This window comes from Herpailurus yagouaroundi, unplaced genomic scaffold, assembly GCF_014898765.1.
Source record: "Herpailurus yagouaroundi ecotype Mexico unplaced genomic scaffold, PumYag 182, whole genome shotgun sequence".
Taxonomy (NCBI): domain Eukaryota; kingdom Metazoa; phylum Chordata; class Mammalia; order Carnivora; family Felidae; genus Herpailurus; species Herpailurus yagouaroundi.
This window is the reverse complement of record NW_024412413.1, coordinates 12,059,892-12,076,517: the sequence shown is the minus strand read 5'-3', so window position 1 is coordinate 12,076,517 and position 16,626 is coordinate 12,059,892. Positions and strand designations below refer to the sequence as shown.

General features: G+C 54.2%; 1 protein-coding gene across 25 annotated transcripts in view; it reads right to left on the bottom strand.

Annotated features, from left to right (window-relative positions):
* Positions 1–8,899: 8,899 nt before the first annotated feature.
* Positions 8,900–16,626, bottom strand: part of RBFOX2 (RNA binding fox-1 homolog 2) — a 288,313-nt gene continuing 280,586 nt past the window's right edge. For 24 of the 25 annotated variants that reach the window (XM_040490942.1, XM_040490955.1, XM_040490943.1 and 21 more), the window contains 2 exons: positions 16,184–16,264; positions 8,900–14,480 (listed from right to left, as the gene is read on the bottom strand). In XM_040490942.1, coding sequence (XP_040346876.1) covers positions 14,426–14,480; positions 16,184–16,264 — 136 coding nt within the window. In that variant the 3' untranslated portion in view covers positions 8,900–14,425. The remainder of the gene's footprint in view (positions 14,481–16,183; positions 16,265–16,626) is intronic. The other variant, XM_040490954.1, reaches the window with a different exon arrangement.

Here is a 16,626-nt window from a genome sequence, read left to right as displayed (position 1 = left end):
GTGACAGACACAAATTTGTAAATAAATGATATTTAAAATCACAAGAGCGGACCGGGTCGTCAAGGATGTGCGTGTACGTACGAAAGAGCAGATGTACAAGGTCAGTGCCTTGGGTCACGCTGGCTTGAAGAGGATGGGGAGAAGTGGAGGAATCATCGAAGGAGACAGAGAAGGAGCAGCCACCGAGGCGGGGAGGAGAGCCGGGAGTGGGGTGTCCTGGGAGCCCAGGGAAGAAAGCCTGGACGATGAGGTTTGAGCCCTGATCAGATTTGGCAGCGTGGAGCCCATCGGTGGCCTTGACAAGAGCAGTTATGGCAGAGTGGTAGATGAAATCTTGACTGGAGAGGGTTTAAGAGAAGGGGGAAAGAAATTGGAGACTTAAATATAGACAAAGCTTTTGAGATTTTCTGGAGAACCTTCCAGGAAACTGGGGAAATCACTGCGGTGGGGGGAGGTGGGGAAGCAGGGAGTGGAGGTCAAGAAAGGAAGTAGCATTTGAAAAAAAAAATTTTTTTTTAATGTTTATTTATTTTTGAGACAGAGAGAGACAGAGCATGAACGGGGGAGGGGCAGAGAGAGAGGGAGACACAGAAACTGAAGCAGGCTCCAGGCTCCGAGCCGTCAGCCCAGAGCCCGACGCGGGGCTCGAACTCACAGACCGCGAGACCGTGACCTGAACCGAAGTCAGACGCTTGACCGACTGAGCCCCCCAGGCGCCCCTTTCACACATATTTTAAGAGACTGTCGCCGTGGGGAATCTTCAGTGCTATTCCCTATCAGCAATAAGGGTCATTCGAACCTTCCCAGCCTGAGGAATCCTCGTGCAATCCAGACTCTCCTTGATTCTTGTCCCTCTCCCCTCTCAAAAAAGAAACGAGGAAATACGGTTTACGATGCACTGGGAATTGTGCTAAATAGCCCATAGTTACTGCTTAGTACTTTGTCAACACTGTGCTGAGTACTCTATAAATACTGTCCTACTTCATCCTTGAACCCCCCCCCCCCCCCCCACCGCCGCCAGTATGTACATTTTTCTCCAATTTACAGGTGAGGAGTCTAATGCACAGAGACATTAAATTGTGGAAGGTCGACCAGTTAGCAGGCGGCCGCTCCGGGATGGAACTCCGAACCCTCTTGAGCCTCGACGCCTTGCTCTTAACCAGTGCCCTACGCTGCCTTGGTCAAGTGTCCCAATTAAAAGGGGCGCCTGGGTGGCTCAGTCGGCTAAGCGTCCGACTCGATTTCGGCTCAGGTCACGATCCCAAGGTTTGTGAATCTGAGCTCCGTATCAGACCCGGTGTTAATAGCGCAGAGCCTGCTTGGGATTCTCTCCCTCCCTCCCTCTCTGCCTCTCTCCCTCTCTCTCTCTCTCTCTGTCTCTCAAAATAAATAAACATTAAAAAGCGTCCCAGTTAGGAAAGGGGGCTCAGAGAGACGAAGCGACTTTTTCAAGGTCAGACCATTAAGGAACAGTCGGGCTGGAATTTGTACATGTCTGTGTTTGTAGGCTGGAGGCATTTTAACTTCGAGTGAGCCAATCCTGACATCACTTTACTTTTAAACATTATGTGGAGATTTCACATCGTTTACACTTGGGTGCACACGCCCAGATTAGCATTTATAGTCAGCCTGTGCTTGGTGGGAGGATTTTCACATGCACTGACCTACACTCTTCCGGAGATTTCTGGAGCCTTGGGGTTGGTCTAAGGCAAGAGTCAGCAAATGATCGCCGAGGGGCCAAATCTGGTTCACCACTTGTCTTTGTAAATAAAGTTCCATTGGAGCACAGCCACACCCCCCTTTGTTTGGGGAGAGCCCCTGGTTTCTTTCCCGCGATAATGGCAGACTTGAGAAGCCGTGACAGAGGCCAGGCGGTCTGCGACACCTCAGATATCAAGGGGCGCCTGGGGGGCGCAGTCGGTTAAGCATCCGACTTCGGCTCCGGTCGCGATCACACGGTTCGTGGGTTCGAGCCCCGCGTCGGGCTCTGTGCCGACAGCTCGGAGCCTGGAACCTGCTTCGGATTCTGTGTCTCCCTCTCTCTCTGCCCCTCCCCCACTCGTCCTCTGTCTCTCCTCCTCTCAAAGATAAATAAAAACATTAAAAAAAATTAAAAAAAAACCCCTCAAATATTGATTATCTGGTGCTTTACAGAAAGTTTGCCAACTTCTGGTCTAAATGCTTCAAAAGAAGCGACTTAAGGGGCGCCTGGGTGGCTCCGTGAGCGAGCGTGTGACTCTTGGTTTCGGCCCCGGTCATGATGTCGCCATTTCATGGGTTCGAGTCCTGAGTCGGGCTCTGTGCTGGCAGCACAGAGCCTGCTTGACATTCTCTCTCTCCCTCCCTCTCTCTCTCTCTCTCTCTCTCTGCCCTTCCCCTAGTTGCGCTATCTTTGTGTCTCTCAAAGTAAATAAACTTAAAAAAAAAAAAGCAACTTTTGAGTATCTAGAATTCTGGCTTTTGAAATGGGAAAAGGCCACCCGTGAACCGGGAAGTCCGTCATTTCAGAACCCAGACGGAGCCCGAGGGTGATGGTGAAGCCGCCAGGATTCTGAGAGCACCGCTCACACCTGCCCCCTCTGGCCGCAGCGCCACACAGCCCTCTAACAAGCTCGAGGGACAGCCTGGAGGAGGCTTTACTGCGAACCTGCGGGGAGGCCAGGGTACAGCCTCCCTTCCTGCCTCCTCCAGAGCTCACGCCCCGTCTGGTCATCCGGCCTCCTTCTCCTGTAGACGAGACACAGAACCGAGGATGGTGGGATAAAGGCGTCTAACAGAGCGCCTCGTGCCTACTGAGCCGTCGGGGGGGGGGGCCTCCCCTTTTTGGGAGGTGAGGGGAGGAGGAGACAGGGATGGCCTTTCGCTCTTCCAGTTTGGGCTCCTCATTATTGATTCTAAGCCTGGAAAGATGCTCTGAAGCCGGAACCGTAAGGTGCCCTCAGTGCCTGGGTATGGAGGTTTCGAATTTGGTCCCGGCAGACAGAGGCTTTCCACGGAGATGGGAGCGGGAGGGCATCTGAGAACCGGCGTGTTCCAGAAGGGATCTGGCTGCGGTGCACAGACCCATGGCCCTTGCATTCAGCTGGTCACTGACTGAGACCGACCCGCTGCCTCCTTCCCTGCGTTTGAAAAAAGATCAACAGGGGCGAACGGGTGGCTCAGTTGGTTAAGCGTCCGACTCCTTTTATTTTTCAATTTTTTAAATGTTTATTTTTAAGAGAGAGACAGAGCACGAGCAGGGGAGGGGCAGAGAGAGAGAGGGAGACCCAGAATCCGAAGCGGGCTCCAGGCTCCGAGCTGTCAGCCCAGAGCCCCGACGCGGGGCTCGAACTCACGAACCGTGAGATCAGGACCTGAGCCGAAGTCGGACGCTCGACCGACTGAGCCACCCAGGCGCCCCGGCGCCTGGCTCTGGATCTCGGTTCAAGTATGACCTCACGGGTTCGTGAGTTCAAGCCCCGCGTCGGGTTCCGCACGGACACCGCCAGAGCCTGCTTGGGATTCTCCCTCTCCCGCGCTCCCTGCCCCTCCCCCACTCACAATATCTCTCTCTGAAAAGAAATACATCAACTTAGAAAGCTTAATAGACGTTCGTTTCTAGAGGAAAGAAAAAGAGAGACATTATTTTCTAGAGGAAAAAGAAAGGTTAACAGACGTGAATTTTTAGAGGAGTTTTCAGGCAAGACTGAGTGCAAATACAGAGGCCCCTCAGGCCTGCTCTCCCCACCCACACAGGCGTGGCGCCTTTGTGACCATGGAGGGGGGCGTCGATGCCAGCCTTTCTAAGTGAGCCCGTTTTCTCTCAGGAGGACTTTGGAGGTCTCCGGCCTCTGAGGCGACGGCGGGATCCCCGATCATTCAGGGTGGCGGTTTCCAGCCAGGGCCCGGGCCAGCGTCGCCTCCCTCTTCACAGGATCCAGAGGCCCAGCTCTCGCCCAGGCCGGTTGGGGCAGAACCCCCCGGGTGTGCAGCCCGGGTGTGCAAATGGTGGTTCTGCCCTGCAGCTCGGGGTGAGAATCGCAGGGCCCGGCCAAGAGCGGGATCAGGCGGTTTCCAAGATCCACGCGTCATTTTCCTGCCAAGGCCCCGGGCGGGGCCGGGTTCGGACCCCGCTTGGTCAGAGTATTGGTCCAACTGCCCTCCCGAGGCTTCTTTGCGGGGCGCGGTGGGTGCAAGGCCCTGTTGTCGACCGAGAAGGAGAAGGAACTTTGCTCCCAGGGGAAGACAGAACGCTGGGCTGGGGGTCTCCGAGCAGACCGTCCTCGGCCCTGGGACCGAGCATTTGTCGAGGCCTGATTTTCACCTGGGGAGACCGGTTGCGCTGCGGCATCGGGAGGGTCCCCACGGGCCCCCCGGTCTACCTGAACGTTCTATACGTGGAGACGCGGCGGGGCAGGCGGGCAGAGACTTGACCGAGAGCGCAGAGCTGGCTCCGGCCGAGAGAAACAGAAGCCTGGCAAAAAAAAACAAAAAAAACAAAAAAAAACCAATGACCTTGGTCGCCATCGCGATAGCCGTGGGCACCTTGGGTGCGCGGAGCTGAGGGCATAGTCCAGAAGCCCCTCTGGAGGCACAGGGACGGGAGACTGAGGCTAGGAGCCGCCTCTCGGACCCGCATCCTAGAGTCGTCTCGTATTTCCCAGGAAACCTCTGGGGAGTCAGAGTTCGGTGCCTGTCACCTCCCGGGCTGTGTGTTCCAGACGGCGTCTTTCTGTGGCACCTTCAGTACAGCTTATATTGTACTGAAGTATATGCGGGCAGGTGCCCAGCGAGGCGGCAGAAAACCGGACACGACTGATGGTTCTCCGCCCTCCGGAAGCTCGGTCTGCTGGGAGGCCAGACACGAGCACCGTTCCCAGCGGAAGATCCGGCTTCTCCGGGCCTGGTCTTCAAGTGGCACCCGTGCGCGTGGTTAGCGGATGCTGCAGGAGTGGGCTGAACGTGGCTCAAAGTAGATCTTCGTGGCTACAGTCTGTCAAGCGGAAAGACTGATGTGGGTGGGAGGGGGTCAAGTCGACAAAATAAAACGTGTAAAGAGCCCACTATGGCGGGGGGCGGGGGGCGCCTGGGTGGCTCAGTCGGTTGAGTGTCCCACTTTGGCACAGGGCACGATCTCACGATTCGTGGGTTCAAGCCCCGAGTGGGGCTCTGGGCTGACAGCACGGAGCCTGCTTGGGATTCTCTCCCTCCCTCTCTCTCTGCCCCTCCCTGACCTAAAAAAAAATAAAAATTAAAAAAAAAAAGATGACTTTTTAAAAACTGTTTATCCTTGAGAGAGAGAGAGAGAGAGACAGAGGGTGAGCAGGGGAGGAGCGGAGAGAGAGGGAGACACAGAATCCGAAGCAGGGTCCAGGCTCCGAGCGGTCAGCCCAGAGCCCGACGCGGGGCTCGAACTCACGAACCGTGAGACTGTGACCTGAGCCAAAGTCGGACGCTTAGCTGACCGAGCCACCCAGGCGCCCCCAAAAGAGATGACATTTGATCTGAGCTTTGAAAGTTGAGGACAAGTTCATTCGGTGTGGGAAGAGGGGCAAAGGCCAGGGGAGAGGGAGGCACGGCTTGTCTGGGGGGCAGTCCCCGGCGGCGGGGCCGGGCAGGCACGGGAGCCAGCGGGCAAGGGGGCCTGAGCTGGGGGCGTGGAGGCCTTGAGTGCCGTGTTAAGGAATTTGGATTTTAGACTCTGGAAAATGGGAGTTTCTCAAGGATTTTGAGGCAAGGGATGATGTGGTCACATTAATTTTAGAAGGAGAATCCAGGCCCACGTGTAGAGGGCTGGCAGGCCAGGAGAGGAACATTCTGGAGGCAGGGGTCCGGCCATCCTTCCTTCACCAGTGGCTGTGCTGAGTGCTGGCCACACGGCCGGCCGGGCCCTGGGATGCAGCGGGGTGTTTGAGGCTGCCCGCCCCCTTCTGTGCCAGGGCTCACCTTCTAGAACCAGAATCTAATGGAAGGAGTGAGAGAAACCTAGAAGCAAACACACGAGTGAGCCAGCTGACCTGAGATGATTTCGGGATGGCTAAGGGCTCCGAAGGAGGCCAAATAGGAAGTCGTATAGGTGGAGGGGGCTCGCTGTGACTGGCCGGTCACTGAGGGGCAGGATTTAATTGGGGAGAAGGATGAGAGCCGGGGCTGAGTTTCCGAGCAGAGGAGGTTAGATGGACGGAACGAGCTCGGCGGAGGGGCAGGAGGCCAGGCAGCGTGGTGCGGGGAGGTGGAAGGTGCCGGGGCCCCGCTCCTGCCCTGGGCAGAGCAAGCAGGAGAGGCGGCAGGTGGATCCGGGCATGGGCAGTGGTGCTGAGCGCAGAGCAGGCTGGGGCCGGGGAAGGTGCTACAATCGGGCACCTGGCTCAGCGAGAGGGACGGCGCGGCAGTGAAAACAGACCCAGAAGGTGCAAGGGCCCGAGGTAAACGTGGGGGACACCCTCCTCTGAGCAGGAGTTTTCACTCGCCCTTTCCTTTCTCCTTTGGGTTTCAACACGGTGATTGCCAACGTTTGTTCAGCTCACCGACCGAGGGAACGCAAGGTTTGGGGTGGCGAGACGATCTCCGGGGTGTGGAGTTTTGGGGGAGGGGGTCCCGGACTTCGGGGGGGGGGGGGTCTGTCACCCGCGGAGAGCGGAACCTGACGGCAAAGTTCTCGGGAGGGGAGGGGCCCAGGGACACGGGGACTTGCAGGCTGGGTGGAGGAAGAGGACCCTACAGAAGGCACAGGGACAGCCAGGGGCAGGGTACAGCTGGCTGGCTCTTGGATTTCTGCAGGAGTCCCTTAGTTTCCTTTTTACATATTCGTTACTGGGGACAGCGCAAGCGGGGGAGGGGCAGAGAGAGGAAGACAGAGGATCCGAAGCGGGCTCTGTGCTGACGGGCTGACAGCAGCGAACCTGATGCGGGGCTCGAACTCACGAACCGACCTGAGTCCAAGTCGGAGGCTCAAACGACTGGGCCACCCCGGCGCCCCCTGCAGGAGCTCCCACAAGGGAAGCGCCAGGAAACACCAGAGTTCAGAGGTCACAGGGCACAGACTCGGGCTGCACTGGCTAAGCCTGGATCCTGGGGCTGCCGCTTCCTACTTAGGTGACTTAGGGCAAAAGTTAGGTCACCTCTCTGCAGCTTCCACGTCTTAAATAGGGGAGCGACAACATATCAGGTCTGGGCTTTGACTTCTCTCTCCTTGGAGGCTAGGTTGGCCCGTTACCGTTTCCCGCATCCTGGCAGAAACACGAGACTGGGGCAGAGACAGAGGGCTTTGGTGCTCCTGGCACAGGGGACTGCGGGAGCCTCAGTGTCCCCAAGTCCCGTGGGCGTGGAGGGAGAGGTGATAGGAGCCCGGATGGATGCCGAAGGTCTACACTGCAGCCGGATTACGCGGAGGATCCCCGTCTGGCTTAGCTTGTTCTTTGTCCCTGACGGACGCTCATTCCTGGGGGGGGCACTTGGCTGCAAACACACCCCTAGCGATGGCCTGGGAGAAGGGCAGTCAGGACTCTGCCCACGTGGTGTACTCAGCAAAGGAGGGGGCGCCCAGAGACCCGGGAGGGCCGGTGCCCAAGTGCCTGCCTCGGGGCTGCGAGAAAGATCGAGAAGATAACGTGGATGGCTCTCAAGCGGGACCCGATTACTCACTCGGGGCGACCACAGAGGGGAAGGCAGGCTGGAAACTGTGTCTCACTTCACGCAGCCCTCCCCCCCCGCCCCGCCCCCAACAGATGGTTTCCACGTGCCTGGTCCTGGCCGTCCTGACGCCCAGGCGCTCGGACCAGGGTGGGGAGCCGAGCAGGTGGTGTTCTGGACAGAAGCGCATGACCACGCACGCACCGTGTTGGTAACAAGCGGGTTACCAACGGAGAACAGACTTCGGTGGTGGGCGTTGCTGGGCAAATGGAGGGAAACGGGGACCACTGGAGAGGAAGCGGGACCCACTAGCTAGCGTGGTGGCAGCAGCGGGAGCCTTCACCCCCCCCACGGTGGCTGTGCAGGTGGAAGGATCACGGGGCATCAGTGGGCAGAAATCGATTCCAGAAGTCTGTCACGTAGGAGAGGACCTGGCATCTTGCAGAATTACTTAAAAAATATGTTAAAGGGGTAAGTAGGTTTAAATGCCAGAGGGACTAACGAGTAGGAAATGAAAGGTTGACGTCGCAGGAGGGCACGACAAAGGTCCCCGGAAGGATGAGGTGCGGGGCACGAGTGTGGGGGCAACTCCTAAGGTGAAGAATGTGTTTCCAGTAGAAGAGGAGAGAGGGGGGAAGAAGGGGTGTGAACTCGGGTAGGTGTCCGGTGGCAAAGCGCATTCTTTCAGGGAGACGGTGACACTTCCATCTCCTCCACGGAACAGGAAGCAAGGTGACCGGAGAGCCGAGCGAAGGGCACTGGAGGCTCGTGGAGAATTCTGGAGACCGGGGGAGGGGGGAAACCGGCACAGGAGGGGCGGGTGAGAAGGTCTGGCCAGGGGAGAGAAGGGCCAGCAGGACCCCACAGGAAGGAGAGGGCACAGGAGCCCAGGGGACACCATGACAGGGACAGTGAGGCAGGAAGGTCAAGTGGCCGGAAGGGGAGGGGGCAGCGAGGAGTCCAGGAGAGCACGAGGGCTGAAAGGAGGTCAGAGGCAGAAGCACAAAATGCAGCTTCTGCCCAGCCCAGAGGAACCCACGGCGAGGCACTCCCCACCGCCCCCACGGCCCCCAGCCCCTCCCTCCCCCCCCCCAGCCCCCCCCCGCGCGGGTGGGGCGCCCCCCGCGACCCCCCCAGCCCGCAAGACCCAGACCCAGAGCGCCCTCCGCCCAGAAGGTGCCGCACTGCCTCCTCTCTCCTCCCTCTGAAGAAGTCAAATCCAAGGGGCAGGTGTTGAGCCTCCCGGAGGCGACAGGGATCCCCGGATCAACGCACACAGGCCCAAGAATGGTGTTTCTCTCTTTTATTTAAAAACAGTGCTTCATTACCATTTGCAAAGGCAGAGGCAGTGCTCCTCCTTTGCTTAGAGTTTATAAAAGCCAGCAACATGATCAATAATTTATACACATGGATAGTAATACAAAAAAATAAGGAATAAAAGCTAAAGATCTAACTACTCCGACCTTCACAATTCCAGCTACTTGATAATAATAGGAGTAACCCAATGAATACTGTATGGTCTGAAAGCTACTATACAATATGATTCTTAACGAGACGGGGAGGGAGTCAGAGACTGTCACAAAGCCCTGGGGTGCTTCTCTGGAGTTCGCAGGGAAACAGGACCCTGGGCAAGCAGCTCGGGTGTCCTAGGAAGTGACTCTGGGGGTGAGGGGGTGGGGAGAGAAGGCGAGGTGGTCAATTGTACAAGCATCCCACGTGATGCCCCCGTGCCCCAAAGGTACCTGTTTTGCCATGGCAACGGGAGGGGGCCGGAGAGGCTGCGTGTTGCATGTCGGGATGGTCCAGTCCCTGCCATGGGGGGTGGGGAGGAGAGGAGAGGGTCTGTGGCGTTTTCAGCCTTGCAAAGATTTGGACTGAAAGGCTCAGAGACGCAGGTCGGTCGCCCGTCAGGGACGAGTCAACTACGCTGGCTCTCTGAGCACTTGAGCCCTAGCTTACGTGTGTCAGCCCCAGGTTTGCTCCAGCTATTCACAAGCAGAATTAGAACACAAGAAAAAAAAACAAAAACAAAAACAGTTCATATCCCTTAGGGAAAAAAGAGGATCAATTCATCACTCGATATATAATACAGCCAAAACGAGCGCACACACACACACACACACACACACACACACACACACAAATACTGTGAACAGAAAAATACAAGAAAATGGCTAAGCTGGGAGTCTCAACGGGGTAGAGACATTGCTTAAAGCACTTATCAGTCCCCAGAAAAACCAAACCGAAAGTCACTTAAAAAAAAAAAAATTCAAAACCGCGTGTACCCCCTGGGAATCTGGTGTCGGTGACTGGGGCAGGGGGTGGGGAGAGGAAAGAGAATTGATGTTCCCTTTTTGCTTGCCAGTGTGACCGGGCCTTCCCCACACAGGCGTGTGGGACCACCAGCCAGAAGGGACACGGAAAGGCCCTCCCCCCCCCCCCCCCCAGCCCCCCGCCGGCAGTCTCCTTAAAGGCAAGGTTTGCGTTTTGGCTGACGAGCAGTTCCCTCAGTTACCAATCCCTGCCAACCAGCACTACCATGGCTGAATTGATCTACCGTTTTCCTGAGTAAACTGTAACTGGCTACAGTTCCGGTAACGTGGAGAAGAACTCAGCTACTACAGCCAACTTCGGTACCCGAGGGGTCCCCTCCACGCTCAGCTCCTCGCTCCTGGTCCATCGGATTCAGGAATTCGAGAACTTGCTGGAGTCTGGTCTGGAAGCCTTGTTTTCAAGACAGGTGCCAGGGACTCGACTGCACTCACTAAACCAGAGGGCACGTGCTGGCTTAGGACACCCGGAGCCTACTTGGAGAGGGCCCTGCTTCACGCTCTAGCTCTTGGATGGCTATTGCCTGGTTGATCAGTAAAGCAAGTATGAAGAAGTACACAGGAACAGGGAAAGGGAGGGGAGAAGAGGTTTGTGGACAGTAACATTGCCAAAAAAAAAAAAAAAAAAAGAAGTGTTTGATGCAACAGAGAATCAAGTTTCACTGGTGTATACCTACAAATGGTCAGACATCTTCAAGAGCATGACAAAATAAAAACACGCAAATTTACGTCTGATGTTCACCTTGCCCACTATTTTTTTTTTTCCTATCTTATAACAGTGCAAACAGGTAACTTATGCTTTTTAAAACACCACTACCCCTTCCCCAACCCCCACCCCCCAAAGTCCCTTTCTTCCTATCAACTGGGGGAAAAAAGTCTGCAATTCTGCAAATGTTACTGTCCTAGAGGCTGCAAGCAGCAGAGGGGGCTGGACGCCGGGCTCCCGGCCGGCGTGCCTTCCAGATGGACCCTGGCGTGGCCTCGCGCGCCTGCCCGAGGAAAGGGGGGTGATCAAGGCCTTCCTGCAGGTCCTCGAGGTGGCTTCCATCCCGAGTCTACACCTCCCTCCCATCGGGAAACTGACTCACCCACTGCTCCGCTGCACGGCTAGGAAAGTATGACCTGAAGTCAGAGCGGCCCAGCCCGAGGGGTTCTACTTTTCAGGAAAAGCTGCTGTCCTGGGTTTCTACTGAATAACGTCCACTAGCTCCCCTCTTCAACTAGGAGTTGAGCCCCAGTGCCCTTCTTTTTCGAGGACAAGTGACACCGGCTCCATCCCACCTCGTGGCCGCCGGAGGCCGGGGGCGGCGGCAAGGCCGGCAAACCCGAGAGCCTTAACAACGCTGAGTCACAACGTCTGACCCGGTGAACCGCGCACCACAAGGGATTCCAGAAAAGACCTACGGGCAGCGCTCTCTGGGCCGAAAGAGGGAGACCGAGAGGACGGTTTTCGCTAGGGGTCTCCTTAAAGGAGCCCAGCTTCTCTAGGAGTAAGATGCTAAGCACAGGAGTCCACGCCAGGAGCTACGGGAAAGCTGTGGAAATCGGTCACGTGCTGGCCGTCAGCATCGGTGAGGTTTTTGGATCATCGAGCGGCATCCGCCCACGAGCCCCCAGACGCCAGACTCCCTCCCGGCTCGGTCGCTCGGTGCGACGGGAACCAGAGCCGGGAGCAGACAAGCCTCGGTGCTCCGAGGAACCTGCCTCCGAGGGGGGCTGGCTGTACGGAGTCTCAAAGTTCAAGAGGTGAGGGGGAGGCCGGCACCGTCTCCTTCGGGTGCTCACGGGAGCCCCGAGTCTCAGTGCTGACGCTAAAAAGCAAAGGCCCTCTGGCGAAAGCCGAACTCTGCTTGGCCTTCCTTAGAGAAGGGACTGGAGGAAGCCGTGCTCAAAGCCATCCCTGGAGACGCAGCAGGGCACGCAGGGCCTGCCCGCGGAGTCCTCAGCCAGAACCCGCTGAACTGAAATGCACGCAAGGAACCCCAAGCTCCAGCTTCCGCCTCTTTCCGAAGGGCGGTGGGGGCTGCCTTCTCTCCCTTTCCCACCGTCCTGGTCTCTCTCTCGGACAAAAGAAGAGCAAATGATTAAGCTCATTCCCCTGCGACAGCCACAACCACGTAAATAAAATCTGGCCTGGTCTCCACCGAGCCGTGGTTTGCCATTTTTGTCAATGGCCCCTGTCTGAACACAACCCGAGGTCTCTCTGTGTCTTTAGTCAGTAAAAGCTCTCCCTCAAAACAAAAGCCAAAAGCAAAGGGGGGAAAAAAAATCCTCCCTGCCCCCATTCTCTAGAACTGTGATAGCCCCCACATCCCATGAACCCTTCCTCTAACTAAAATATTTATATACAACACAACAAAAATTGTCTTAACGGCAACGAACCAAACTTTGGCTTGGGGAGGAGAACCCTTCAAAGTGGCCAACGGCCCGGGCAGTTTGGTGTCCCCTGTTCCATGCAGTCCTCCCCAGAATCAGTTAAGATTGCATCGAGGCCTCTACCTTCCTTGACGTCTCCCCTCGTTTCAGGGACAGCCTCTCCCCCGGTCATCAGGAGAGCGGGGCTTCCGAGGGGGGAGAAGAGTTGTGCTTTACACGACAGGCCAGTCCCTCCCGGACAGATCACTCTGCTTACAAAGGATGCTTCATGCTGCCATGTGTCAGTCATTTTAATTCAGGGACACGAATAGTCATCAGTCAAGAACATGTGTGGAGGCAGGAGTAAAAAAACAAAAACAAAAACAAAAACAAAAACGGAAAATAAACCCATACCAAACCGGAAGCTCCATGTCTCTGAATTACTCCCTTGAGCAGCTATCCCTTGGGTGAGAGGTCACCCTAGTACCAACGTGAATAGACCAGGGAGCCAAACAGAACGTGCTTTTCTATTTTCTCAGGCCTTCATTTTGGAAATGCGGCAGGACCCTGGCCTCTACCATTACCAGCTAGAAGAGAAACGCCTCTCCCCTACCTTGCTTGTACATGTAACATCAAAGCCGCAGGGCCGCGGCAGTGACCCACTGCTGCGGCCACCACAGGACTCTTCCTGGCAACACAGATGATCCTGGCCACGTCAGACTCTCCTTCCAGGATGGGAGGGGAGCAACCTCAGGGGCTCGGATTTCATATCCTGTAGTGTTGGTATATATGCCAAGTGGGCGGGTGCTCGGCTGGCGTCTTTGGAGGATGACGAGAAGCCGGGCGGAAGGGCCACGAGAGCTCAAGACTGTGGACAGAGAAGTGGCTCGCAGAGGCCCCGGGAGCTGGGGATTCCTATGGCTTTGGAGCCAGTACAAAGCGCCCCTGCCTGCCCTTCCGTGCCCCGGTCACCGCAAGCTTCCAGGGACAGCGGACCCGGCACTCAATGCTTGATCTTTTGCTAACGGTTTTCATACGTTTTACACCTTGTACTGCCCTCCTGATGTAAGAGAAAGGACAGGAATATCAGAGCCCTGCCAGACACCCTCCGATATCCCTCTTCTTTTCCTTACTGTCTTTACTGACTCCCAACACTCTGTACTTCTAACCCTCAAGCCGGGAAATCTGGTCGCTGGCTATTTATTCTCCTGTCCCTGGGTCCTAAATTCCTGACTCTTGAGGACGTGGGAGCAGGGAGTTCATAAAAGCACAGATGAGCCAAGCCGTGGTTCAGAGAAAGGAGAAGAGGCCCAGCAGGAATGCTAGGATCTCAAGAAAGAAAAGAATGATCTTTTTCACACTCCGGAGTTCATTCTGAGATCGGTTTCCTAATGAGGTGTTTATTATCCACAGTCTGAGAGCGTGTTTGGAAATATTAATACTATAATTCCAAAAACTATGCCAACCGTCTCAGGCTGTGCAGGTAAGATGATTGTAAAAAGGATGGAGAAGACAGGAGGGAAGAGGCGAGGACAGTGGCTTTTAATTCTCCCGCTTTGCAAGCACAAATTCCTGTCATCTATCAGCATGTGGATTCCAGCCACAGCCAACCAGAATTGCCTGCCGAAGACCAGAAACTCAGAAGACTAGAAGAATATCCTGTCGCAGAAAGATCTCCACTTCTGCTTGTCCCCCAGCCACTCAGCACCGGATACACTTTGGTAACTCTGTCTGCTGATTTCTGATCACATGCATTCATCAGCTCCTAAGGTCTCTCCTTCCTCATGAACTGCCTCTTCCGTGATTGACAGAATGAGCTAGCACGGACATACAGACATGGAAATGCATTATTTTTTTTTTTTTTTTTACCACAGTTAAAAAAAAAAAAAAGAAAAAAAAAAGAAAAAAATGCACAATCTTTGGAACAAAAGAATTAAAGGCAGAAATTTAAAGGAAAAATACATATTCAAAGAACATAGTGAGGTATAAAAAAGTATTCTCTCTTTTTTTGTGTTTTTTTTTTTTTGTTTGTTTGTTTTTCCTCTTCATCTTGCTATAGAGTTCCTCTACTAGTAAATATTGCAATAGCCAGGCCTCATGAACTGGGGGGCTGTCCCATTTGCGGGGTCTCACGTCACTTCAGTAGGGGGCAAATCGGCTGTAGCCACCTCGGTATAAACTCGCCTGCAGTAATTAGAGACATAAAAATAATTAAAAGGTTGATGAGAGAAACATTAAAGGTGAAGAAAAGTGTCCTGAAAAGGGATTTGGGAAAACAGTTTCTTTAGAAGCTTCAAAGCAACTGGTACGATGTGACCTTGTGCAGTGACATTGGGAAACCAACTTCTGCCTCTAAGGGGCTCAAACCAGAACCCACGACACTCACTGCTGGCCCGATATTCTCAAGAAGAGGGTATGACGACACTGTACTTAATGATTTACATGAATTAGCAAAGAAGGGAAACTCAGTAGAGTTTAAAACCAAGTCAGTAAATAATCTGATGTTTAAAATTTAGCACGAGTTTCGGTTTACCTTGATGACATCATAGCTGATTTCACCTTCTTGCACATTACCTGTCTGCAGGGAACAGGTGCTCAGGTGCTCTGACCACTAACTGTCACATACCACGTTCGAGATGGTGCTGGATTTAAACCACAGTCAATCTTTTAAATATTAAAGTCTAGTTCCTCTATAACCTACAAAATGTGCCAACTAGGTGCTTCTTGACGTATCTGAATTCCTTCCTTCCTTCCTCCCTCCCTTCTCTTCCTTCCTTCTCTCTCTCTCTCTCTCTCTCTCTCTCTCTCTCTCTCTCATTTTAACTGGGCTTTAATTCCTTTCTTTTATCTAACGACCTATCTCCATTAAAAGTTCCCTAGGAACATCTCTCTCTCCTTGGGTCATTCTTTTGGGGTCAGATCTCTATCTTTTTGGCACATAAAATCTCAGCAACTTCTATCACTGTCTTTATCTTGTCTGTCTACACCTACATTCCCCTCAGGACCCTGTTACTTCCTCCCACAAATCTATCATTAGAAATTTAGTGTGAGAAATGATGGGCTCTCTCATATTCCTCCCGGTCTTAAATTTCATTTATCACTCTGCCTCCCCATCACACACTGTTGTCCGTGACCCCCAGGTCGCTGCCTGGCTGTACTCTGGATGGCACACAGAGTTAGGAGATGTCGCTGTGACACGGTGTGTCCCTGCTGCGGCTGGTGAGTCACTATCACTGGGCCTGGAGGTATCCAGGCCACCACAAAAATACCACAGTGAGGGTTCGAGTTTGGTTGGGGGGAGGATTATTCTAAATTGAGGTCTATGGATCTTTTCTACGCTTCCAGGAAAACATCGTATTTTGCTATGAATGTTACGGATAGAAAAGACCTTTGTAAGGCATTCATTTGGTGATTTCTAGTGCTTTCTGCCAGAAGGCTCAGAAATGGCAGGGACATCCTTTGATACCTGCATCTGAAACTAATGTACAGGTTTTGGGAAGCTTACTGTGAAAGCTGGAGAGTCTCTCCCCCGACATCTCTGCTAAGACCTATCAGTTAAACCAAGCCACAGGTGTATGTATCCAACATCTGAGCCAATATAAAGCATCAACCTGTTCCCTTCTTTCTCTCCCAAATGATGCCATCACCCAGGGCAGACTGTCACTATTCATGCCTTTCTGCTGCCGGTAACCAGGTCAAGGGGCTCACGCTACAACACACAGATGAAGGTGATATGAATTTCCAGCTAGTCTTCTGTGGCTTCAACACTTTGGCAATGGAAGAAGGGCTGAATTTGTTACACTTCGAGAGCTTCTGCAAACTGCAGGTAAAAGTTAAAAGGTGTAAAGTGGTTAAAAAAAAAATACGGTACATATAATAATACTCACCACAGCGCCAACTCCATAGCTAGCGGCAGGGGCCAGGGCGTGGTAGGGGTCGGCTGTGTATACTCGGCCGTAACTGGAGAGAAGAAAGACAATCAGGGAGAGCAAGAAAAGGCCACGATCTAAAAGAATGAGAGCGCTTACTGTGCTAATCAAGACTAGCGAGTAACTCGGTCCTCAACGTTATTGGGGAACGGGCAGAACGGAAACCTGTCCGCTTCTACTCCCAAATGCAGTACCTCTGGAAACTTCTGAAGGACTTCCATCAAATGGAAAAGCAAGGAGGTGGGGATGAGGAAGAGGGAGAGAGGGAGCCTGGGGTCAAAGCCAAAGAGAGACAGGAATGAGCGGGGAGGGGGGCGGAGCACAGGGCCTAAGGGGGTCTGCAGGCATCCAGAGCCCAGGGCGATCCGGAAATGGTGACAGGAGGAAGGCGGGGCGGCGGC